This window comes from Scardinius erythrophthalmus (genome assembly GCF_964197995.2).
Source record: "Scardinius erythrophthalmus genome assembly, chromosome: 16".
NCBI classification, from domain to species: Eukaryota; Metazoa; Chordata; class Actinopteri; order Cypriniformes; family Leuciscidae; genus Scardinius; species Scardinius erythrophthalmus.
The window spans coordinates 39,741,855-39,768,663 of NC_138236.1; the positions used below are offsets into that span (position 1 = coordinate 39,741,855).

Below are 26,809 nucleotides of genomic sequence, written 5' to 3' on the forward strand. Positions count from 1 at the left end.
ACTGAATACCGAACCGATTTTCACGCGGGTTTTTTTGCTGCAAACGTCATACATGTAGCTATGATACAGGACACATTGCATATTTTATTCACAAAATACAATCAATAGTACGGTAATGTTAAATGTTAAATCTAACTTGTGAAAAGTAATCCCAGAGCGATGGTCCGCCGATTTGAGCAGGAATATGTTGCACAGTGCTCTGGCGTCTACTGCTGCTATGCAACGCAAATAGGAGTATGACCGGTTTAAGATGGCGGCCGCATTTCTTGCGCCCAGCGGCCAATAGGGCGTCTAGCTATATATGATGTCTATGGTAGAGACGGCTCAATCAGCTCGAGTTAAAGTCCGCGTGAACCGGAAGTTGCAAACGACTTTTCTCCAGTGCTGTGACGTATTTCCCAGTGAAAAGGAATATTGAACAGAGGGCAGGGTTTTACTCTAGCGCTCCTCCTCTCCATCTCTGCTCATAGCAGACTAACGGTTTGAGGGGAGTGGTTAAGCGTTGCCCAAACCAAGCCGTCAAACATACGTCATCAGGGAAGGTCCTCCAATGCAGAGGGGAGGGGCATTTTCAGATTTTGATTAAAGATTACGAAGCCAAAAAAATTTTTTGTGTGGATTGACTTGCATGGATGAATTGTTCACCACAAAACGATCAATTTAGGCAAACAAAGTAAATATGGTCAATTTTGCTTTCATGTGGACTTTAAGTTAGGTACTCCTCTAAATAAAATGTAGTGACTCAAAATGTGCTCAACCATTTGGTCGAGCAGTTAAAGGGCTATTTTGATATGACGCAAGTGTGAATAGTGTGTGAGATTACTATATTTTTCGAGTTCATATTGGACTTTTATCCGACGCATCTATGGATGATTATGGTGTGCAAGGCATCATATTTAGGTAATTATAAGGTAATTATAATTGACAGCACAGTGTACATGGGAATTATTACAGTATATCTGATGTTCATTAATAGTAATGAGAAACAATAAATACATTTTCTTAAAATGAGAACAATTAACAATAAGTCATTTTCTGCTTGAATGAATAAGCACTGTTTCTTTGAATTATTATTTTTCTGTTCCTTGAAATAACGAAACATGTCCATAGTGTCAAACTTTAATTTAAAAAAGTGTTTTCAAGAATCTGTATGACTTTAACAACACAAGTCACATTACAATTATCACAGAGAAAAATATTTAGCTTCTAACCAGGCATTCAATAAACCCTATGTGACACTTCATCATGGCTTAACTCTATGTGACCTACTCTTGATTTACTTCATTATACAATACATTCAAATGCACTAATTTAAACTGCTGTGAGAAAATCCACGTATTTGCTAAAGCGTCTTAATACAATTAAATTTAACATAATATTGACTGTTAACGCGTCACACAAGAAAACATGACATGGTGTATGTGCATGAAACTATCAGAGAAATGGAAATCCTACAGATGGAAGGAGTCAACACTGCTGAGCTCTACATGTACATTAGTGCAGCTATGAACGTTCTGATATATATATATATATATATATATATATATATATTTTTTTTTTTTCTGGTTCTTTCCCACCCCTGTAAAGCTGCATCTAATTCATTATTTCACTAAATAAGCTCTCGTAAGAAAACTTGATATATTTATTAGAGGAAAAGCTTGTGTTTCTGCTCCCCCACATTTAATCACACAATTAGCATATTGTAGTTAACTCATTGTCTCAGCAAATAAAAACATCATTAAAAAAAAAAAAGATTCCTAAATCCTGTTCCGAATAATTTAGTAGAGCACTATTCTGCTGTATATTCATGTTCATCTGTGATTAGTGTGTGATGTTGCTGTGTGATCATGAAAAAGCTCCAGTTCTTCTCTATAATAATTAATGCGCAGAATAAAGGGGCGGGGCCTGGTTGAGTTAGTAGTGTGTTAAACTGGCGGTTATGGTAAGGGGCGGGACATTTCACAAACACACTCGAAGCACTCGACCAATCACAACACACTGCTCCAGCCGACCAATCAGAGCACAGTGTGCTTTTCAGAAGGAGGGGCTTCATAGAGACAGGAAGTAAACAGAGCGTTACTGACAGACTGGGAAGAGAGGAGCCGCAACAATGGAGAATATGAGGAGAATAATCAACATTACAGCAGGAAAACCTGTTCTAGTAGAGCCTGAGAACAGCATCAAGACTTTGTTAAAGGGCAAATTAGGATCTGCTTTAAAAATTGTAAAGATATTTCTGTTCACCAAAATGTTATCAAAATATATCTGACAGCAGTTTCATTTAAAATGCTCAGGTCTATATTATATTAAATGTAGGGATGCACTGATACCAGTACTCGTAAAACTACCCCGATACAACCGCACCCGATACCACTTTAAGGGGCCATTCACATATCGCGTCTAAAAACGCGTGGAAAGCGCAGCCGCATTGTTTCCGTAAAATGTTTCTACTTCCTTCCACAAGCGCTTGCGCTCCCGTGGCATCTGTCGTTGCTAAGCAAACATGAACAAAAAACACGATGTGTGAACGGCCCCGTATGGCAACCTGACGTTAGCCTAACCTCTCGTCAGCTGAGGCAGTCGGGGGAGGAGTATGCTAAATTAACTATATAAACTATAAGTAAATAAACTATGCTCTGCTAAATTGTCAAGAGGACGGGTGAGAAATAGCTCCTTTAACACAAGCAATTTGATTATATATATATATAGGCCTATTTATTTACAGTCAGAGAGTGAAAAAAAATCTGATGAAAATAAAACATTGTTAGAAGAACTGTAATGGTAATTTTAATTAATCATATCGGTCCTTGGCATCGGCAAGTACCCAAATGTAAGTACTTGTCCTTGGTCTGAAAAAAAGAGGTATCGGTACATCCCTAATTAAATGTGTTAGTATCCAATGTTAATTCTGTAATATTAAAACAACTCTCATTTGATCAGGATCTCCATCCAGAAGAGTGTAATCTGAGCGTGAGCCTCAAATATTTTCCTTTTCAATGCATTTTCCATCCATTTCTACAGAACGTACAGAGTGAAGCGCAAGAGTCTGAGAGCGTGAGGTGATGAAGCGCGTCACACGTCTTCTCTCGGGCGAGTGTTGGGGGATTCAGACTCGAAAACATCATCTTCCAGTCCTTCTTCTATTGGCTTCATAGTCGTGGATGTTTTTGGCAGAGGATTTTTCTCTGGAGAGAGAGAGAGAAACACAACACTAGCTGTCAATGTTCAACGTTATTTCATAATAACAGTATCTGGTTACATATTAAGATTGAAGTGTAATGTTTTATTATAAAGTCATATGGAGGCATAAGTAATGTGAATAAAAATCACTCAAACAATAAAGATACCACTCTGTTAAATACACTGTGCATGTTATATATCACACTACACGTCTCGTTCTGCTGACTTCCATTCATACGCGTGTGAACGCGGGAGATCGGAGAACGCTGACCTGCTAATGCATAGCATTACAAGATAGTTTTTATTTAAATTATTATTTATTATATGTTGAATTTATTGGAGTGTCTGAAGAAATTCTGCGTGCCTGAAGTCTAGTGTGACCGTGGCAGTATTTTTATAGTGACATTGATTAATAATGTCTGAAACGCATGCTTTTAGAGTGCATTAGTTTACACACCCCTTTCATACTCTTGCGAATGTTTGTTGGAACTGTGTCTTCAGGAGACATTAAACTAGAGTATGTGGGTAACGACAGAGCTTGCAACCGTAGTTGTCTAACGATGCTTTTGGCAGGGGTCGTACAAGGTGCTTAAAGTGCTTGACTTTTGACAACTGAAGTCCTGGAAAACCCTTGAAAACAGCCATTTTTATGAATAAGTACTTGAAAAGTGCTGGAATTATTGAAAGACAATATATTGGGAAATGTATTTAAAATGTTATTGATAAAACAATCTTTTCACACTAAACTAACACTGGTGCCCGTCTGATATAGATATAGAGGCATTTCGCATGGCTATGAGTGTGATATTGCTCATATAAATATCCAAATATATGATACAGCTTTTATTCTTCAAGTCAATCATATATTCAAGGGGAAATGTGCTGCACTTTATTTATACCATTTTGTTTTATTAGTTTTTCATTTATTTATCTATTTACCTTTTTTAGAATTTAAAGATAATAAAGAAAGAGATTGTTTGATAAGTGAGATTTCTAATTGAAGTTCTTGGAAAGAAACAAAAATGTAGTGCTTGAAAAGTCCCTGAAAGTTCAGCAAAACAAGGCGTTTTTATGTAATATATTCAAGATATCGGTTGGATTGTTTGTCACTAGCCAAAGCTGAACTGGAGAAACCATGAACCCAGTGTCTATTTAATAGTTAAACGTGAGCAAGAGCCTCAGTGCAGTTTTATATTCATGGGCTCTGAATAAATATTTTTTTTCTGGTATTCTGCCATCATATCCCATCATGCCACACATATCAGTTCAGGTACACATAAGGCATCTTTACATGCTCTAATTTTCGTCAGTTGGAATGAATCCAATCCGATGAACCCTAAATATTGCGATCTTATCATGAATTTGTTTACAATTAGTAGATTTGTGCATTTATATGTATTTCCAACAAATTAGTTTTGGACTGGATCAGGCTGTGTGTTCTGTGTGTTCTAGCAGTGCGTGATCTGTGTGTTCTGTGTGTTTTAGCAGTGCGTGATCTGTGTGTTCTGTGTGTTCTAGCAGTGCGTGATCTGTGTGTTCTGTGTGTTCTAGCAGTGCGTGATCTGTGTGTTCTGTGTGTTCTAGCAGTGCGTGATCTGTGTGTTCTGTGTGTTTTAGCAGTGCGTGATCTGTGTGTTCTGTGTGTTCTAGCAGTGCGTGATCTGTGTTCTGTGTGTTCTAGCAGTGCGTGATCTGTGTGTTCTGTGTGTTTTGTATTGTGTTCATGCTTGTTTGTCCTCTGTTGGTGGATAATATGTATATCTTCTATATCTAGTCTGCCATGACAAAATATATGAACATTGTCATATCTATTAAATACCTTTTGCACTGTAGCAAACCGTAATGGGAAAAATGTAGGGAAAAATATATTGTATTATTTTTCAAAGCTTTCGTGTTCACCAGGAAACGTTGTGTTTGCATGCAAAAGTTTAGTGTAAATCTATACCAATAAGTTAAATTAAATCTGCAAGGGCTTTATAAACATAGAAAACAAAAGGGGTGTGTAAACCTCAACTCTATACATGTGTAAGGACACGTACAGTCTGCTGGTGGAAACCTGACAGTGAACAGGAGCAGCCGACTGGACATTATCCCTCATCATACTCATACATATAGATATGGACATGAAGGACTGATGTGAATTGAAAAAAGAGAGTGATAGAAAAGACATGAAACTACCTATTTACATATAACACACTCACTGGCCACTGTTGCAGTGAGTGTGTGTGCAGTGCTCATTAGGTGAAAACTGTGGCATGATGTTATTGGGAAAATCAAATGCAGTTTGCCGAGTGTTAAAGGTTAACTTCATCACAGCTCTGGTTATCAGAAGTGTTCTGAGCACTAGAGGGAGTTAATCTACTTTCTGGTTATGTTTCAAAATGAAAACTGGGTCATTTTTGTTGGGGTTGAGGAAGAGAAAGACAGTGAGATAAAAGAGAAACCATCTTACAGCCCGTCAGGCCCGATGTGAGGTCGCAGCTAGAGGAGGAACAGGAGGAGAGACGTCAGGGGTTCGCCCACAGCACACACTCACACACTCACACACTCACACACCAGTGCAATGGACTACTTCTGCGTTATACTTATTACATCTCGGGAGTTTCCGGCAACAGCGCTCAGCGCATACATACATGAGAACGCACATATTACTGTTTAATATCTGAATCAACATGCACCAACGCTACATTCTTCTAAATGTCATAGTCATTTGTTAACAAACAAGTATTTATTACTTAAATGAGCTCATAGTTTCTGCTTTAAATTATTACATAGCTAATAATGTATTAATTAATATCAGCTTTGAAATGATGTGTTTGTGAAAAGCGCGATACAAATAAATGTGAATCGAGTATGTTGTATGGCTGCCAATTGAATAAAATAAATAATCATGTTCTCTGCCTTGACATGAATTATCTGGAGCCTGCTGAAATGTTCCTTAAATATATATTTTCTTTACAATTGTGCAATCTGAATAATAAATAACTATATTTCGCCACTATCCTGCATCAGTTCAGTGCTCGTCTGCTCATTAACAGGGGTTTTCTCTGACTGATCATATTTCATACCTGTTTACATTTTCAAATGAATTTGACTAATAAAGAAGGGTTGCTTGTGTGCGCTGGTGCTTTCATTCCAGTCTTTTAAAATAGATGAATGAATTAATGCGCCTTAAATAAATGTAATGATGTTAATATTTAACAGTAACACACACTCACAGCGTAGAGGAGAATGACAGGCAACTACTTTGAATATTAATGAAGTTTTTTGAGGAATGAAAAAATGACAGAATAGTGATTAAAATATCTAATACAAATAAATAAATGTTCATACTGATCTGATTCATCAGGTCTCACACTTTTTTAGACAATTAAAACCTCATGTTTCGTTGAGTTTGGAAAATTCTGCACACAGTAATCATCAAAATATCTCTTTTCTTGTCTCTGAAAATGTCAACATCTTCTTGCAGACACTCCTTTTAGTTTGCGTTTATTGAACTCGATGACTACAAGTGCATTGAAAATATACATAACCGTAAATAATTGAGATGTATGTATCATATCAAAAGCTTAGTGCAAGTAGCCCGTTCCACACGTGTAGTCTCCATGAGCTCACACTGGACCAGATGCAGTTCAGAGGAGATGAGGAACGAGCGTTAGAGAGGTTTAGGACAGAGATGAGTGCTGTGTTGTATATCAGCGTGTGTGGGCATGAGGGGTCTAAGGTCAGGGCACACAGTGGTTAGTAGGGTTGGGTATCGCTTCAATTTTAACGATTCCAATTCCAATAAGGTAGGAAAACAACAACTTCGATATCATTCACATTTAGTCTTATTGCAAAACATTTAATTGTAGCTGATTATCATGAACACAAATCTTCAGGCTAGAGAACACTTACATACGGATTTAAAAATACCACAGAAGAACAACTAGCCGAACTAATATAAATATCAAGCATTATTTTCCGGACTATAAGTCACACTTTTTTTCAGAGTTTGGCTGGTTCTGCAACTTGTATATCAAAATGAATTCATACTGACTGACATGAAGTGAGAGAAAACATGGCCGTCTACAGCCGCCAGAGGGCGCTCTATGCACTCCTGTAGCCTAACCCTGAACAGTGTTACTGAAAACAACTGAAAACTGAAAAACTGTTGAGAGACTGAACTGAGAAAGACTGAAAACAAACAAAATGCCCCCAAAAAGAAAATCCCATCCTTGTTCAGAAGCGACCCCGAGGATGGAGAATTCAGTGAATTCAGTGATGAGGAGTGAGATCGGGAGCTTGGTGAACTTGCTTACCGGGAACTTGCTTGTTGGACTCGCTGGCTTATGTTAATTTAGGCTATTCATCCTCCCAGGTATGTTCTTTATGCTATTGTGTAGCTGAACAACTGTTAATGTGTTACGTTAACATACCGGTCACCCATTCAGCCTGTTGTTCTGTGTGCTGTTGTGTAGCTGAATAACTTGCCGTTTCAGATTAAATGTCTGTTCTTGGTCTTGGATTTTGTGAAATAAATGTATTAATAAATGCGAATAATACTCCGGAGCGACTTATAGTCCGGAAAATACGGTAAACACTAAGTAATTAAAGTAAGTAAAAAATTAGCAATCGCAACAAATAGATACAACTGAACAAAGATATACGATTGAAATAAACAGTGTTTTAAGATTTTCAGGTAGAAACTGGAATCAAATGTAAAATAACACTGCAGTTTATAAATAAAATATATATTACAAATATAGTTACAAAAGTTATTCAGTGAAAAATGAGTGAATTTTGTCTTGTGTTGTTTGATTAGTGTTATAGAGACGGCAACAGGAATATTAGGCTGCTGTCACTTTAAGTCAAGTCAAGTCAAGTCAAGTCAAGTTTATTTATATAGCGCTTTTCACAACACAGGTTGTATCAAAGCAGCTTCACAGCAATAAATTAGAACAATACATCAATGTTTGTTTCTAGTGGAACGTCTACGTTTGGTAATGCTGATCAATAGTATAGTTGATTGATTAATTAAATTAAATATCCCCAAATATCCCCAACTGAGCAAGCCAAAGGCAACAGTGGCAAGGAACCGAAAAACTCCATCAGGTGACCTAATGGAGAAAAAAAAACCTTGGGAGAACCCAGGCTCAGTCGGGGGCCAGTTCTCCTCTGGCGTTTATGAGCTAGAGGTCGGATTTAACTGTAGGATTAAAAGTATTATATGAATGCCTGGCTGAAGAGATGCGTCTTTAATCTAGTTTTAAACTGGGAGAGCGAGTCTGAGCAACGAACAGTATCCGGAAGACTATTCCAGAGTTTTGGTGCTAAATGTGAAAATGCTTTCCCTCCTTTGGTGGACCTAGATATCCTAGGTATGACCAAAAGCCTCGAATTTAGTGACCTTAAAGAGCGCGATGGATTATAGGGCGATAGAAGATCCGTTAAATAGACTGGAGCTAAGCCGTTTAGGGCTTTATAAGTCAGTAGCAATACCTTGTAATTAATACGGAACTTTATAGGTAACCAATGTAGGGATGATAAAATCGGTGTTATATGATCATATTTTCTTGATCTAGTTAGAACTCTAGCGGCGGCATTTTGGACTAACTGTAGCTTGTTTATTGAGGATGCAGGACAACCGGCTAATAACGCATTACAGTAATCTAGTCTCGAAGTCATGAATGCATGAACTAACTTTTCTGCGTCAGAAACTGATAGCATATTACGTAGCTTAGCAATGTTTCTAAGGTGGAAAAAGGCTGTTCTTGTAACATATGAAATATGATTTTCAAAAGACAGGTTGCAGTCTAATATAACACCCAGGTCTTTTACTGTAGAGGATGAAGTAACAGGGCATCCTACTATGTTAAAGTTGTATTGTGAGAGGTTTTGTGGGTGGTTTTTTAAACCGATGATTAGTACCTCTGTCTTGTCTGGATTTAATAAAAGAAAATTACGCGTCATCCAATCTTTTATATCTTTAACACACTCTGTCAATTTGGATAATTTAGCGTATTCATCCGGCCGTGATGAAATATAGATTTGAGTGTCATCAGCATAACAATGGAAACTAATTCCATGTTTCCTTATAATATTTCCAAGTGGCAGCATATATATTGAGAATAATAGAGGGCCTAACACAGATCCCTGCGGCACTCCATAGTTTACTGGAGTTATGATAGATTTTTCTCCATTTAAATAAACAAAATGGTAGCGGTCAGATAAATACGATCTAAACCAGCTTAATGCTTGTCCTTGAACACCAGTATAATTTTGTAGTCGATCTAAGAGTATTGTATGATCTATAGTATCGAACGCAGCACTAAGATCAAGTAAACTAGTATTGAGATACAGCCTTGGTCAGAAGCTAAGAGTAAATCATTTGTGATTTTAACGAGCGCAGTTTCAGTGCTATGGTGCGGCCTGAACCCAGACTGAAACTTTTCATAGATGTCATTTTCTTGTAAGAAAGAGCCCAGTTGAGCGGACACAACTTTTTCTAGTATTTTAGACATAAAAGGTAGATTTGAAATGGGTCTATAATTTACTAGATTATTCGGATCTAATTGTGGTTTCTTAATGAGAGGTTTTATAACTGCCAGTTTAAATGTTCTTGGAACATAACCTAAAGATAAAGACGAGTTAATAATATTGAGGAGAGGCTCTTCCACTACAGGTAACACTTCTTTCAATAGTTTAGTTGGTATGGGATCTAGTAAACATGTTGTTGTTTTAGATGAAGTAAAAAGTTTATTTAACTCTTTTTGTTCTATAGTTGTAAAGCACTGTAATTGTTCTTGCGGGGTGATAATTGAGGCTGAATTATAAGGCGCGATTGAAGATTGAACGTTTACAATTGTGGTTCTGATGTTTTCTATTTTCTCAGTGAAGAACTTCATGAAATCATTACTACTAAACTGTAACGGAATATTTTGTTCAGGTGACGCTTGTTTATTTGTTAGTCTAGCCACGGTGTTAAATAAGAACTTTTTGTTATGGCTGTTTTCTATTAGTTTGTGGAGATGCTCAGCCCTGGCCGCTTTTAGGGCCTTTTTATAACGTGACATACTGTCTTTCCATGCGATTCTAAAGACCTCTAAGTTAGTTTGTTTCCATTTACGCTCTAAATTACGGGTTTCTCTCTTTAGAACATGCGTAGTATTGTTGTACCTGTTGTAATGGTGCTTTACTTTTCTCTCTGACCTTTTTTAGTCTAATGGGTGCAACAATATCCAATGATCCAGAGAGAATGGTGCTCATAGTGCTAGTTAATTCCTCAAGTTCATCTGTTTGTTTGGGTTCACTGAGCAGCTGAGACAGATCCGATAAGCTGTTTGAAAAATTATCTATGGTGGATGGAAGGATTGTTCTGCCTAATCGATAACGCGGCGCAGCATGATATATTACAGGAGTACGTAATATGCAAGTTACCATGTAATGGTCAGTGACATCGTCACTTTGTGGAATGATATCTATTAGGGTTGGGCGATGTCCCCTAAATTGGCAGTTGACGATGTTTACAGTAAAACATCGCGATGGACGATGATATCGTCGGGGGGGGGGTGCTGACGATCACGAAGAGACAGGGATAGTGCACATTAAGAGACAGGGATAGTGCACATTGTAGCTACTTACATCTACTGTGTTTACGCCACGGGAATACTCGGCTTGGCATTTTGAAATATTTCTATGTTTATTTGGCCGTTCAGGCGCGCAACCGAAGACAAAGACTACTTGACCATGTTGCGCTCGGAGCGCGCGCGCACCATCCTGTCAGTAGAATTCAGTTCTCTTTCGCGACTTATCGTGCTTTTAATATTTCTTTTCAATAGCACATCCTGCTCTTTTCTTTCTCATTAATGTTTTGTTATGAACTTTACATAATCGTCAACTGAAATCTGTGCGGATTATCAACGATACATTTATGACATAAAGGTCTCTGCGGCAAAAGTGAAAGTACCAGCGGCCAACGGGTGAAATGTTTCTCTTTGCACAGCAAAGCACCCGTTTCAATAAAAGGATATATTAAAGTTTATAAAGCCTACTTTTACATTTTCATTGCTGTTTTAAAATGAATTTCGCCATCACCTTAAACAAGCTGTTCTGCTTGAATCCCAGTGCAGGAGCTGTAACTGTTAGGTTACCACAGAAACGTAAGCGTTTGGTTGATTACTGTGGTGACTCGTGACACTCGCGAACAGCACTGAACACACACGTCTTCATTTTTTTTATCGTTTGTTGGTAAAGGGTGAGAGACCTTGCGAGCCACACGAGCCATAGGTTCCCAACCACTGGTGTACACACGAAAACGAACTGCCGTGAGACTGGGCTGGTCTGACAGGGTGGGGGGCGTGGCATCACGATAGTGGCTCTCCATCGTGATGTCGGTCAGCCATCACGATGGACGATGATATCGTCCATCGGCACAACCCTAATATCTATATCGGTTGGATCGGTTCCATGTGATATAATTAAATCGAGTGTATGATTAAATCGATGAGTCGGTCCGGTAATGTTTTGCTTGACCCCAAAGGAGTTTAATAAATCTGTAAACGCAGCCCCTAACGCATCATTTTGATTATCTACATGGATATTAAAGTCTCCAACAATTAATGCTTTATCGAAGTTAACTAATAGGTCTGAGAGAAGATCTGCAAACTCTTTTAGGAAATCAGCGTAAGGCCCAGGCGGTCTATATACGGTAGCCAAGGCTAGAGATAATAGGGATGTTTTTCGAACATCTAAGAGCGTAACATTTAGTACAAGTACTTCAAATGAAATAAACTTATAACCCGTTTTCTGAGTAACATTGAGAAAATCTCTATAGATTGTTGCAACACCGCCGCCACGACCAATCAGACGGGGCTCGTGCTTATAGGAGTATCCTGATGGAGTAGACTCATTTAAACCAAAATAATCATTTGGTTTAAGCCAGGTTTCAGTAAGGCAAAGTACATCAAAGCTATTATCTGTGACTATTTCATTTACAATAACTGCCTTAGGTGTGAGTGATCTAATGTTTAGAAGACCTAGCTTTAAAAATTGTTTTTGATTACCAATAGCAACATTTTCTGGTTTAATAACAATTAGATTTTTTCTAGATCCTGCAGTAGATTTATGATTTGATATCACTAAACGAGGAATAGACACAGTTTCTATGCAATGTTCTACACTATTTATATCAGTTAAATTGGTGCAGCAGAGACTATGATTTGGACTTTTGTTTACTAGTCAAAAGGTATTTAACATTTTGGAGATGTTATCTGACAGAAGACTTTAAGAGCTGCACAGATCCAGTATACTGATACACAGCACAGAAAACAGAGTCTCGTGCACTTAAATTATTTAAAGTCATATTGAAATGCGCACAAAGGAATTGATAAGAGGAATCAAAATTTCGATCCCCAACCCTCGTGGTTAGTGCTTGAAATCCGGCGGTTAGTGATGATCCTGTAGCGCGAGAGACTTACGTAGTGAGGATCCGGTGGACCCGCCTCGCAGGATCTGGTTGAGCACATCGTCGGTGTCGCTGGTGCTCGCCATACTGTTCCTCATCTGCATCATGGAGAGCTGAGAGCACAGGCTGGGCTGGCGGTCCATCTTCTTCACAGCCTACGGTACAGTCAGCATCACTTCAGTTAAACCCAGCTGACACACACACACAAACCCAGCTGACACACACACCAACCCAGACAGCAACATAAGCCGCGTTTCCACCGCAGGAACTTTCCCAGGAACTAGGCACTTTGGGCTGCTTCTCGGTGTGTGTACACCACAGGGTCTAAATGAAGTTCTGGGTAAACATTTCCACCCCTGAAAGTTGAGCTTGTGAGGTAGTACTTTTTCAAAGTTCAGGAAGTTTCAGGGGTGGGGCTTGGGCGCTGAACATGCTGATTGGTTGAGCTCATGCCGCATTTTGATTGGTTGACTCCACGCAGCATTTTATTTCAACCACCATTTTTTTTAATCTGTTGCGGCGCGTAAAGTAGCAGTCCAATGTCACCGGACTAATTTGCCTAATCTTCCAGGTACTTTAGACCGCGGTGGAAACGCAGACAGCGACAGTTCTGGGGAAAAACAGTTCCTGGGACAAACTGTTCCGGGTAATTTCGGTGGAAACGCGGCTATATTGTCGGCCCATGCATGCCGGATCTGGGCCGACACTATGATGCTGTCTGTGTAACAAGTATGCATTGAAAACATTTTATGAAAACGCTATTTCTGAATGTTCTCTGAAAACCAGTTCTTTGAAAATGAGGGACCTAGGGATGCTAGGGAACGATATGAACATTTATTTCCGATGTATTGGCCAATAAATCTAAGTTCAGATTTTTATGTAATTTTTGAGCGCCTGATTACAAAAACAAAAGTCTCACCATTTAAAGCCATGACCCAAACACACAATTATATATATAATGTTCTCATTATAATTGTATGTAGCTGATATGACATATAAAACAGCTGTTTTACTTTTTTACATGTATATACTTTAACATTTTTACTGTATTTTTTATCAAATAAATCAGAAGAAGAGACCTTTTTAAAAAAAAGTTTTTTTAAAAACATCTGTATTATGCCAAAGGTTTGACCAGTGGAATGTCGCTGAATCCTGACCTTGTCGCTCAGGGTTGGGTCATTGAGCGAGTAGAGCTTGTTGGTGATGTCTTTGCCGATGAGGTACCGGAAAACCTCGTTCAGGAACGACTCGGACTCCAGGAAGTACGTCAGACGCTCCCTCGACCAGCACAGGATCTTGCAGTTTTCCTCAGCACTGATCGTCACCTGGATAGTCACGCGACAGATCATTATAGAGACTCGAGAGTGTGTATTACAGGGTTCGTACAAGGTGCTTGATTTTGACTTTTTGAAATTGAAGTCCTGGAAAACCCTTGAAAACAACTATATTTATAAAAAAAGGTACTTAAAAAGTGCTTGAATTATTTAAAGACAATATGTATAATTAGTGTTTAATTAATAAAACATACTTTTCACGCTAAATTAACACTGGAGCCCGTCTGATATAGATATAGAGGCATTTCACATGGCTATGAGTGTGATATTGCTCATAAATATCCAAGTATATGATTCAGCTTTCATTCTTCAGGTCAATCATATATCCATGCGGAAAAAATGAATCTGTTGCACTTTATTTGTACCATTTTGTTTTATTAGTTTATTTTTATTTATCCATTTACCTTTTTTCATAATTTGAAAGATAATAAAGATATTATTTAATAAGTGACATCTCTGATTGTAATCCTGTAAAACCCAAAAAGTAGTTCTTGAAAAGTCCTTGAAAGTCCAGGAATTGTATTTTACAGCATCTGTACGAACACTGGTATTAGTTTCCTCTTCCTCAAAATGACCAGAAATGTCAGGAATGTGATATTGTCACATATCTAACATACTATATATATAGTGTCGGCCCACATCTGGAACACTTCTCACATTATCAGTTTATTCGCTATAGTTTATAAAATGGTAATAAAATATGAGCAGAACTCAGTTGATATTTGACTGGTTTTGTCCGTCCTTCTGTTAGACTGTCTCACACATGAATTATGTTGAATGTCTGTCAGCTGTTAAATTTAACTACACAATTAGATAATACCAGTTTAGCTCAACCAATCACCAAGCAATGCTTCATTGTGTTAAGTCTGTGTGTAAAAAGAGCATTAGCAATTAAAGAAAACACACTTCAGCAAAACATGATCAGCTCAAAGTGTCCGAATCACTTCTGGTCCCAGATGTGTATAAATGTCACTGGTAGTCTCTGAATGAAGAGTGTTTGGGTATAATATCTCACAGTTTACTGTATTTTGCTCTCCTCACAGAAATGAATATAGTGTCCTGATCACACTAGTAAAACAAATATAACAAATTATCAATAATTTTTGGTTTTACTGTAACTATGCCAAATGTTGTGGTAATAACAAGAAGCACATATTCAATGAATATTAAATATCACTCTTACCTGAAACCTCTCACCCCTGTTCAACTGCGTGGACCTGAACTCAGGAGAGTCGATGAAGGCATTGGTGTAAATGTTATGCAAGAAATGACCGCGGTACGAAACCTTCATCCTGTGTGTCGAGCGCATAAACGTGGTCATGAGTCATGCAACACACAGTATAACAGGAGATCTCCACTCGTGGGGAAGTAAAGCACGTACTTTCCCTTGAGGAGAATGCTGAGGCGCTCGTCCACAGACGTCTTGTCCTCCGCCGCGTAGATCTGGCTCTTCTTCAGGGTCTGGATGGTGCAGAACTGGCCCGTGAGTCTCTGGAACAGAGCTTCTCGTACGTGTAGAGGCTCGAACATGCGCTTGTACACCGACTTCAGCTCCCTGTCGATCTTAATCTGGAGTTAAACAGCACAAACACTCAACTCACATTTATGTATCGCGCTTTTCACAATACACATCGTTTCAAGACAGCTTTACAGAAAATACAGTCCACTTTACAATTTACAGTGATCTGTTATCAGAGGAAACTGTATAAGTTATGTATTTCAGAAATGTACTATACTACTAAGTGTAATAGTGAAAAGTGAGTAATTCTAGCAGTGAACGCATGCACTCTCAATGTCCGATGTCAAAACAGTGTTAACAGGATGAATACTGAGGGTTTAAGCTTTCGAATAATACCTCATTTATGAATAAATATAATGTGATAGGATAAAGAGGCGCGAGTGTATGGGTGATATCCAGCCTGAACTCACCGGTCTGCGTTTATAAAGCAGAAAGAAGAAGTGCATGAAGTTGACCAGCAGGAAAACCACGTTCCACACCATCACATCCAGTGTGCATCTGTACAGCGCGGCCCAGGCGATGAGCAGAGAACAGCCTGAGGTCACAGATCACATGATCAGAGAACAGCCTGAGGTCACAGATCACATGATCAGAGAACAGCCTGAGGTCACAGATCACATGATCAGAGAACATCTCAACCCGCCACATGTGCTCTGAGAAACCTGGGAAAAGCTGTGGTGTGAACTCTGCTATTCTTTCATATTGAGAACGATTTTTAGAACTACAGTATATCTTCATCGTTATCTTCATCGTTATCTTAATCGTTATCGTCCTTGGTGTGCACGGGCCTTTACAACATTTTATTTCTAAATAATACAATTGTTTCAGTAGACTGCGTATGTTCGTTTGGCCGGAAGTTATAATTTTACTTTGTAACGTGTTGATATTTGTCTTACAAAAACCCATCGCTTTGCTTCAGAAGGCCTTTATTAATCCATTTATCATGAATAGATGCACTTTTATGATGGACAGATGATGGATAAATGCACTTTTATGATGGATAGATGCACTTTTATGATGGATAGATGCACTTTTATGATGGACAGATGCACTTTTATCATGGATAGATGCACTTTTATGATGGATAGATGCACTTTTATGATGGATAGATGCACTTTTATCATGGATAGATGCACTTTTATGATGGATAGATGCACTTTTATCATGGATAGATGCACTTTTATGATGGATAGATGCACTTTTATCATGGATAGATGCACTTTTATGATGGACAGATGCACTTTTATGATGGACAGATGCACTTTTATGATGGATAGATGCACTTTTATGATGGATAGATGCACTTTTATGATGGATAGATGCACTTTTACGATGGACAGATGCACTTTTATGATGGATAGATGATGGATAAATGCACTTTTATGATGGACAGATGCACTTTTATGATGGATAGATGCACTTTTATGATGGACAGATGCACTTTTATGATGGATAGATGCACTTTTATCATGGATAGATGCACTTTTATGATGGATAGATGATGGATAAATGCACTTTTATGATGGACAGATGCACTTTTATGATGGATAGATGATGGATAAATGCACTTTTATGATGGACAGATGCACTTTTATGATGGATAGATGATGGATAAATGCACTTTTATGATGGACAGATGCACTTTTATGATGGACAGATGCACTTTTATGATGGACAGATGCACTTTTATGATGGATAGATGCACTTTTATGATGGACAGATGCACTTTTACGATGGATAGATGCACTTTTACGATGGACAGATGCACTTTTACGATGGATAGATGCACTTTTACGATGGACAGATGCACTTTTATGATGGATAGATGATGGATAAATGCACTTTTATGATGGACAGATGCACTTTTATGATGGATAGATGCACTTTTATGATGGACAGATGCACTTTTATGATGGATAGATGCACTTTTATCATGGATAGATGCACTTTTATGATGGATAGATGATGGATAAATGCACTTTTATGATGGACAGATGCACTTTTATGATGGACAGATGCACTTTTATGATGGATAGATGCACTTTTACGATGGATAGATGCACTTTTATCATGGACAGATGCACTTTTATGATGGACAGATGCACTTTTATGATGGACAGATGCACTTTTATGATGGACAGATGCACTTTTATGATGGATAGATGCACTTTTATGATGGATAGATGCACTTTTACGATGGATAGATGCACTTTTATGATGGACAGATGCACTTTTATGATGGATAGATGATGGATAAATGCACTTTTATGATGGACAGATGCACTTTTATGATGGATAGATGCACTTTTATGATGGACAGATGCACTTTTATGATGGATAGATGCACTTTTACGATGGATAGATGATGGATAAATGCACTTTTATGATGGACAGATGCACTTTTATGATGGATAGATGCACTTTTATCATGGATAGATGCACTTTTATGATGGATAGATGATGGATAAATGCACTTTTATGATGGACAGATGCACTTTTATGATGGACAGATGCACTTTTATGATGGATAGATGCACTTTTATGATGGACAGATGCACTTTTATGATGGATAGATGCACTTTTACGATGGATAGATGCACTTTTATCATGGATAGATGCACTTTTATGATGGATAGATGACGGATAAATGCACTTTTATGATGGACAGATGCACTTTGATGATGGATAGGTGCACTTTTATGATGGATAGATGCACTTTTACGATGGATAGATGCACTTTTATGATGGATAGATGCACTTTTATCATGGATAGATGCACTTTTATCATGGATAGATGCACTTTTGTCATGGATAGATGCACTTTTATCATGGATAGATGCACTTTTGTCATGGATAGATGCACTTTTGTCATGGATAGATGCACGGGTGCGGGCAGTTGAAACTGCAGTGTTGTAGTGTGTGTGCACGAGCGTGCGCTGTACCCGTGATCAGCAGCAGTCTGAGCAGGATCATGTGCAGTGTGAGGGTGGTGGGGATCAGCAGACCCACTCCGAGGCTCAGGTGGGCCAGGTGGAACAGCAGGTGATGAGACTGGTCCCAGTCCTGGCATGACGTGGCGTTCGCATCATCGGGGAGCACGGGCACGCTGGAGAGCAGTGGAGATGAAGTGTAGGACAGAGACACGGACATTCTCTCGAGCTGAAGAGGAGATGCAGGAAAACTGTTACAGCTCACACACGCATACAGCTCAAAACACGCAGTTCCTTTCAGAAGAGGCTTTATGCTGCATTTTATTACATAAGAGTGTGTGTTTCATGTCAAATGGTTCTCGTTGCTTGATCTAAACTGATTCAACTTCACAAACATTTATCTTACATGAAAAACACATATATACTCATATTTACAACTGACACATTCATAAAGCAAAAAACATGACAGAATGGTTCTTACAGAAGAGGTTTTGTTGCATGTGCTACTTTTATTCAACTCAATTCACATTTATTTGTATCGCGCTTTTCACAACATCATTTCAAAGCAGCTTTACAGAAAATGCATGGGTCCACTTTACAATTTACATCTGTTATCAGAGGAAACTGAAAAACTACGAAGTTATGTATTTCAGAAATGTACAAAATCACAGTTAGCTAAAAATGTAAACAATGTAATCATTTAAGGCAGAAACAATGAGCTGATTGAAGTAGCCTAATGAATATTATACAAGAGTGTGCGTTTCATGTTAAATTGTTCATGTTGTTTGATCTAAATTGATTAAACTTCGCCAACATTTATCTTACATGAATAACACACACATATGCTATAAATGTCAGTCTGCGCTGCGCAATAGTTAGTGACGTGAAAACACTGAAAAGTCACAAACCGAGAACGCGCACAGAACTATCCTGGAGATTTGAGGTCAGTCAGTGACCTCCAGTCAACTTTCTACGGACACACACATGCATCTGCTATACTCCGTGTGAATCTCACACAGCTCCAGTTAAAAAATATATCGATGGCACTTTAAAATACGTTATTATAGATATTAATTACAGTATTGTCTACTCACCGGAGTTGTCGGTTGAAGCTGTAATGTGCGCAGTCTGGAGGAATGTCCAGCAGAAGATAACAGACTCTGTGTGTGTGTGTGTATGTGTGTGAGGAGCGCAATGACAGGCATTGACTTAAAATGGGCACAAACCAAGCGGCCACTCCTCTGCGCGTGCACGCGACTCCACCGCTAGAGGGCGCCTGTTTTTCCTCAATAGACTATAATAGGTTTATCTAATCTAATTTACACACACACACACACACACACACACACATACTACTAACCCCCACACACTCCCCCAGAAACAGAACAATCTCAGGTCAATAACAGTGTTCTGTTTCATATGACGGACGTTAGATGATGTAGTGATAATACAGAGGAAATTAATATGAGAGCTTATAATATATATTCAGCTAAATGCTGAAAGTGAATCTCTCATCCATCCAAACACAGCGTTTCCACAGACAAACGTGATGGTTCGTGATGGTTCAAACTTTGATTTCTGATCATACAATTAAATAAGACAAGGACAATATTTTTTGTGCATCCCACAAAACTCATCTTTGATCACCAGAATGACATATTTAAAGTTTTTTCCATAAAAAACAATTCTTCATCCGTTAAAATAGAGATAAAAGGATGCGTGTCAGGTCTGTGTAATGTGTGTCAGGTCTTAAAGTGACAGCAGCCTAATTAACTTGCTGTTGTGTGTGTCATTAATGTTAATTAAAGTACAAAGACAAAGAGAAAATCACTCACTGCTTTTGACTGAATCACTTTTGTAGCTTTAAAGGTGCAGTAAATGATTTCTGAGAAACAATCTAAACAGTAAACAACAAGGACAAGATTTTTTTGGGAAAACATCCCAAGTGCATTCAAGATTAAAAAACAAAACGCTTCTCATGAGTCTCTCTCCGCCGGTTTGGCTTCACTCTCTTCCAGCACTCAACAGGATTCGCTGGTGTTTTCTCCTCCCGGCTCTGGCGCGTGACAGAAGCTCGGTAACCGCAGATCATAGCGGAACCCGCGCTCGTCGAAAGCCCTGTCGTTCAGAGAGAAGAGTTTCTCCGCGATGTCGTTGCGCACGAGCAGTGCGAAGATCTTGGCGATGTAGCGGTGGCGCGCGAACAGCAGGTAGAGCTTCTTCCTTCGCCACGACACGAACCTGGAGCGCGTGTCCGCGCGCAGCGTCACCTGAACAACACAACACGGCCCGTTACAAACCACACATTGGGAACGCATAATATGAGCTATTTAATAATCATTCACCTGGAAAAATCCTTCTTCTGAGGGCCTGAGGGAATCCCACTCTGGAGAGTCCAGGAACTGAAATGGATGGATGAAGTGCAAAAACTCCCCGTTCACCGTCACCCGCATCCTATTGTAGAGAGAGATATACGATATATATCGTCTACTATAATATGCTGATAGTTGTTTTAACGATGAGCGATGTGACATTAGCGAGTATGTATACTTTACAGAAACACACCTAGAGCCCGCACACATACACTACATGATAGTATAGTTTTGTTCTTGCGCATTTAGAGTGCACGCTTTCACTGCACGATTTAGTCTATTAAAATGCATTTAAATGCACACAATATTCAAGATAAGGGGGCAAAAATAGCTCTGTATTTTATATAGTGAATCAACATCACAAAAAGAGTGCCGGTTTTTCTCCACATAGTATCAGCATGATTAATGTGACATTAATTTTATCCATAAGTTCAATAAACAAGAAGTTACTATTATTAGTGATTTACATTCTAGACACAATATCGCCTGTTTTTGCTCTATTTCACCAACGAAAATAGTTCCACACAAAGACACAGCAATGTTTTGTGTCTCTGTTTCATTACTGAATGAACGATTCAATGACTCACTCTTTAAGACAAATGCTTTGTTCCTGAATGATTCAGCCGTGGTTTGAAACTTAATGACTCCCATCTACTGGCGGGTTTAATTTCACTTTTATAGTATTATTTTATTTTTATTTTTTTGACCTTTTCAATACATCAATATTCAACTTTTTATGTTTTAAGGTGCTCTAAGCGATGTCACACGTTTTTTAGGCCAAAACATTTTTTGTCACATCCAGCAAACATCTCCTCACCATCCGCTAGCTGCCTGTCCCCTGAACACACTGTAAAGACACGTGGTGTCTGTAGCCAGCCCAGGCTCTACAAACGGCAACAAAAACAAACTGGCCCAGCCTGGACCACGAAACATAACAGTGTTCCAGCCGATAACTGACAAGAATGATGTGGGGGTGGGGGGTTAGTGCGCGTGCACATGAAGGGGGGTGTGGGGGGGTGGAGGAGAGAGAAGCATGAAGAGGGAAGTTAGCTATAGGAGAGATGTCCTAACATGACTAATGTTAAAATTGCATATTCTTGAGAATTTTGATATGGCCGACACATGACCAAAGAGACGACGTTCCGATAAATAAATAAAAAAGAAAAGGGAAAAGGATAAGGAACGAGAAGTCCCGAATTTACTCCGCCGGCAGAAGGGCTTCCAATCCGACATTCAGGAGGCTCTGTTTCTGCTGGACAGGTATGTAAATCCAGTTTGGTTTTTCTAAATGGTTCATGACTGTTTCAGGAAGCACGGAAGGGAGGGGAAGGGGACGGGATGAGGAGGAGGGAGGGTCGAGCTAGCCTCCGTTTTGTTTGACAATACTTCGAACGTCAACAAGAAGTGACTTCACCCAACATCGCTTAGAGCAGCTTTAAAACATCAAAACATTATTTATGCATGTGTAACTGCAGGTGAAATGCATTCATGTTCCTCTGAGCGGCATTAAACAGTCTGTGGAAATGCTTCTGTGCATTGCCAAGATGAATTTTGTTGATACTTATTTAATTTCCCAGACAGCAACATAGTGTTGGCCCAGATCCGGGCCACATCTGGACACTATGTTGCTGTCTGGGTTGACTGGTAACAGTCCTATTGTTTCTTAGCTGATTAACTGTAAGAATTTGACACAAAATATGATGCATACTTTTAAATAAGTTAAAAGAAATGTCTTTAAAACGTTGTTTTTTTTTAATCCTATAAAAGGTAAAAAAGCGATTTAAACTTGTTGGAGAAGATCATTTCTGTCACTGCTCCGACCTGACCACCGCACACAATATGAAGAATATCAAAAACTGTTCACAGCAGTCCTAAACCTGCCAAAGTACCAATACAATAAACACACTCAGCAAAATATAGTCTAATTATTGTTATCGATAAAATCCCAGAAAATATGAAGATATCATTTTTTGTCAATATCAAACACCCCTACATACAGTCAGAAGCATCTTAAAGGAGTATTTCACTTTAAAATTAGCCCATGATTTACTCACCCTTAACTCATCCTAGGTGTATTTCATATTCTTCTATCAGACAAATACAATCAGAGTTAGGCCTATATTAAAAATGTCCTGGTTTTTCCAAGCTTTATAATGGCAGTGAATTGCTGTTTCTGTTTTGAAGTCCATGCGTTTGTGTAAGAAAAATATGAATATTTAAAACTTTATAAAGTAAAATAATTTGCTTCCGGCCAAACGAACATACGGATTCAAGTCTAAAGCGCAACTTATGCGAGTAATGCAACGTACTGCTGATATTTACGCTACGCACTACGCTACTTCTGATGTCATGAGTTGCGTAAGTTGCACTTTAAGCGTAAAGTAGACTGTGTATGTTCATTTGGCTGGAAGCTAGACTTTTACTTTGTAACATGTAGGGTTGCAAAATTCTAGGAATTTTCAAAGATGGAAACTTTCCATGGGAATTAATGGGAATTTAAGGGAATTAACAGGAATTTATGGGAATAAACGGGAATAAACTGGGAATTTTCAAAGTTGAGGGTTGGCTCTTCATAGGGAGATTAAATATAGTTGAGGAAAGTATATTTTAGCATAATCTTGACTAAAACAAACAGATGCCATTCAAATACACTTGAATATCCATGCCATTCCTCAATCACATGCACACTGCACACTGCTTACTGCATGGCTATTGAGACCACACCCCCTACTGGCACTTTGCATGCCTCCATCACATGTACAGAAGCCCAAAGCACAAGACTATTGAAGGCACACATTTGAGCCTGTGGACTAAAGAAAGTGAAGGAAGTTTTGATGATATTATGGGGAAATATATTTATTAAATGTTTAAATTGCAAATATCACATACAAATGTATTCATCTAGTAGATAGCAAGCTGATAAGTTAGATGCTAAATAAGCTAGCATAACTTTATTTACCACCTAAGTAGGGCTGGGCGGTATGACGGTATATATCGTTACCGCAGAAGAAAATGTCAACCGTAACATATTTTTTTATTCCGTGTATACCGCAACATGTAAATAAGTAGGCGTGGTTAACTCACGTGCAGCGTGCGTGAGACTGAGACACTGATATTTGTCAAAGAAACATGAAGAAAGACCAAGAGGATCCACAAAAGGAATTATGTTTTCAAAATTAACGTGATATTTTCAGGGGGAAGGCGCAGAAGTCAAGTAGAGCAGTGCAGCACACTGAAAGTTTAGAGAACACAACGAGGCTTACTTGACAACAAGTTCATATATCAATATTCTAACGAATAGAAATAACCTTAAAAAATGTATCTATCCATCTCTTGCGGTTGTCGTGGTAATAAATATTTCCAAAATTCCCCAGCTTAACTTCCCATGGAAATTTACCGAAAATTTTTCGCCCCTTTGCAACCCTAGTAACGTGTTCGATATGGATATTTTTCTTACACAAACGCATGACTTCAGAAGGCCTTTATTAAACCCCCAGAGCCTGTGGAGCACTTTATTGATGGAGAGATGCACTTTTATGATGGATAGATGCACTTTTATGATGGATAGATGCACTTTTATGATGGATAGATGCACTTTTATGATGGATAGATGCACTTTTATATGATGGATAGATGCACTTTTATGATGGATAGATGCACTTTTATGAAGGACAGATGCACTTTTATCATGGATAGATGCACTTTTATGATGGATAGATGCACTTTTATGATGGACAGATGCACTTTTATGATGATGGATAGATGCACTTTTATGATGATAGATGCACTTTTATGAAGGACAGATGCACTTTTATCATGGATAGATGCACTTTTATGATGGACAGATGCACTTTTATGATGGACAGATGCACTTTTATGATGGACAGATGCACTTTTATGATGATGGATAGATGCACTTTTATGATGATAGATGCACTTTTATGAAGGACAGATGCACTTTTATCATGGATAGATGCACTTTTATCATGGATAGATGCACTTTTATGATGGACAGATGCACTTTTATGATGGACAGATGCACTTTTATCATGGATAGATGCACTTTTATGATGGATAGATGCACTTTTATGATGGACAGATGCACTTTTATGATGATGGATAGATGCACTTTTATGATGGATAGATGCACTTTTATATGATGGATAGATGCACTTTTATGATGGATAGATGCACTTTTATGAAGGACAGATGCACTTTTATCATGGATAGATGCACTTTTATGATGGATAGATGCACTTTTTTGAGCTTCAATCTGATGGTTGCAATGGTTGCAATGGTTGCAATCCACTGCCGTTATAAAGCTTGGAAGCGTCAGGGTGTTTATTAATATAACTCTGATTGTATTCATCTGAAAGAAGAATATCATATACTTGAGGGTGAGTAAATCATGGGCTAATTTTAATTTTACAGTGAACTACTCCTTTAATACTCACCTGCCTGAGAGCAGAACTGAGAGTTTGTCGATCGGGGTTTTGCCCTCGATGGCGAAGCATTGCTCTTTATCTATAGTGTGGATATCGCCGTCACAACACTCAACGATCTTCCCATAGTGAGTTAAGGACACCCCCAGCTTTTTGAACATGTAATCGTAGAGATCTTGGAACTCCTTCTCGAAAGTGACTTTTCTCAGTCGGTAAGACACGTGCACGAGCTGCGCGAGACTGAGGGCGAAGAGCGCGAAGGCCCACGAGAACGAGTCGCTCGTGCACGGGTCGGACCACGACCAGATCGAGTAGCACAAAAACCCCAGCGACAAGAAGCAGAACATGTAGAGTAATCCATAAAAGCCACTGCCTCCCATGAACCCTAAAACCAGCAGGATATGAGCGAGATGAAACATTGATCCTTCGGGATCTTCCTTCCATTCTGCGCACACTGGATATTCCAGAGACTTGGTCGCGTTTTTGAAATTAGACAAAGGATCCATGATGGGAAAGAAGAATCAACACGCACGCTGTATATTCCTCTCTCTCTCTCTCTCTCTCTCTCTCTCTCTCTCTCTCTCTCTCTCTCTCTCATGTGATCTGCTGTGAACACACACACACACACACACACACACACACACACACACACACACACATACATACACACACACATAGAAACCCGAGCCTGCAGACACACACAGGACAGTTTTACTGCGCACAGATTTGGAAACGTAATGGACTTCAAGTTCTCAGTTGTCATTAGTTCGAGTGTGTATGTGACTCTGTCTGGGATGTGTTTCTCCTGAAATCCCTGCTTGAGATCTAGGCTAAGTTGTGAATACTTTTGGAATATTAGATCTAATTTTAGTATGATGGCATGATTTAAATCATCTGAAGTATATGTTAAATCACTGTCTATTTCTGTTATTATGTAGCAGTGAATGAAGTTATAGGGCTGTCAAAAATAACTTGTTTTTTCTTTGCAATTAATATTTTCAGTTTAACACGTTAAAAATAATGGTAACAAAAGGTTCAGTTTGTTAACATTAGTCAACATGAACATGAAAAAATATTCTAAAGCATTTGTTCATCTTAGCTAATATTAGTGATGTAGTAGGCTACTCGAGTCCGGTCTCGAGACCGATTTCTGCTTTCTCGGACTCGACTCGGACTTGTTCCTTCAAAGACTCGGTCTTGACTCGGACTCGGCATAGGCGGTCTCGTCCCCATCACTAGTCCACTAGAATACATACCACTAGAAAATTTTTATTTGCTCTGCATGTCCTAACTATGATTAAAAAAGTCAGGATGGGCTTAACATGTTGATGACAGAGCAGCACTGTTGAAGCAGTTTAGAAAAATAGGCAGAAGATGATGCATGTGGTAGGGATTTTTTTAATGATAGTAAAAGCATAGTCCATATTAAGACGTTAAGACTGCTCCTCTAAACAATTCCCAATAGGACAGCGCTTAAACCAACCAGAGCGTTTTCCCAACAGCCGAGCTAGTTGATAGATTCAACTTTTGCCATATCTGGCTGGCAAAACGACGAACACATCTTCCTTTTTTTAAGAATGACTTAAG

General features: G+C 38.7%; 2 protein-coding genes across 3 annotated transcripts; both read right to left on the minus strand.

The window, feature by feature from the left end:
* Window positions 1-1,105: 1,105 nt before the first annotated feature.
* popdc1 (popeye domain cAMP effector 1) lies at window positions 1,106-20,119 on the minus strand. Of its 2 annotated transcripts, XM_081388263.1 has the most exons (9): window positions 19,503-20,119; window positions 18,421-18,637; window positions 15,889-16,013; window positions 15,341-15,528; window positions 15,143-15,251; window positions 13,783-13,950; window positions 12,639-12,780; window positions 5,633-5,661; window positions 1,106-3,185 (listed from the first exon to the last, which is right to left on the minus strand). In XM_081388263.1, exons 1-8 carry the CDS (start codon window positions 19,611-19,613, stop codon window positions 5,639-5,641), a joined length of 1,083 nt encoding a protein of 360 aa, XP_081244389.1. In that variant the 5' UTR covers window positions 19,614-20,119; the 3' UTR covers window positions 1,106-3,185; window positions 5,633-5,638. The 2 variants fall into 2 exon arrangements, with proteins under 2 accessions (XP_081244389.1, XP_081244388.1); XM_081388262.1 differs by lacking the exon at window positions 5,633-5,661.
* Window positions 20,120-20,257: 138 nt separating this feature from the next.
* Window positions 20,258-25,940, minus strand: popdc3 (popeye domain cAMP effector 3). The gene is made up of 3 exons (XM_081388264.1): window positions 25,235-25,940; window positions 20,754-20,862; window positions 20,258-20,678 (listed from the first exon to the last, which is right to left on the minus strand). The coding sequence occupies exons 1-3, from the start codon at window positions 25,726-25,728 to the stop codon at window positions 20,430-20,432; spliced, it is 852 nt and encodes a 283-aa protein (XP_081244390.1). The 5' UTR covers window positions 25,729-25,940; the 3' UTR covers window positions 20,258-20,429.
* Between the last annotated feature and the right edge of the window lie 869 nt (window positions 25,941-26,809).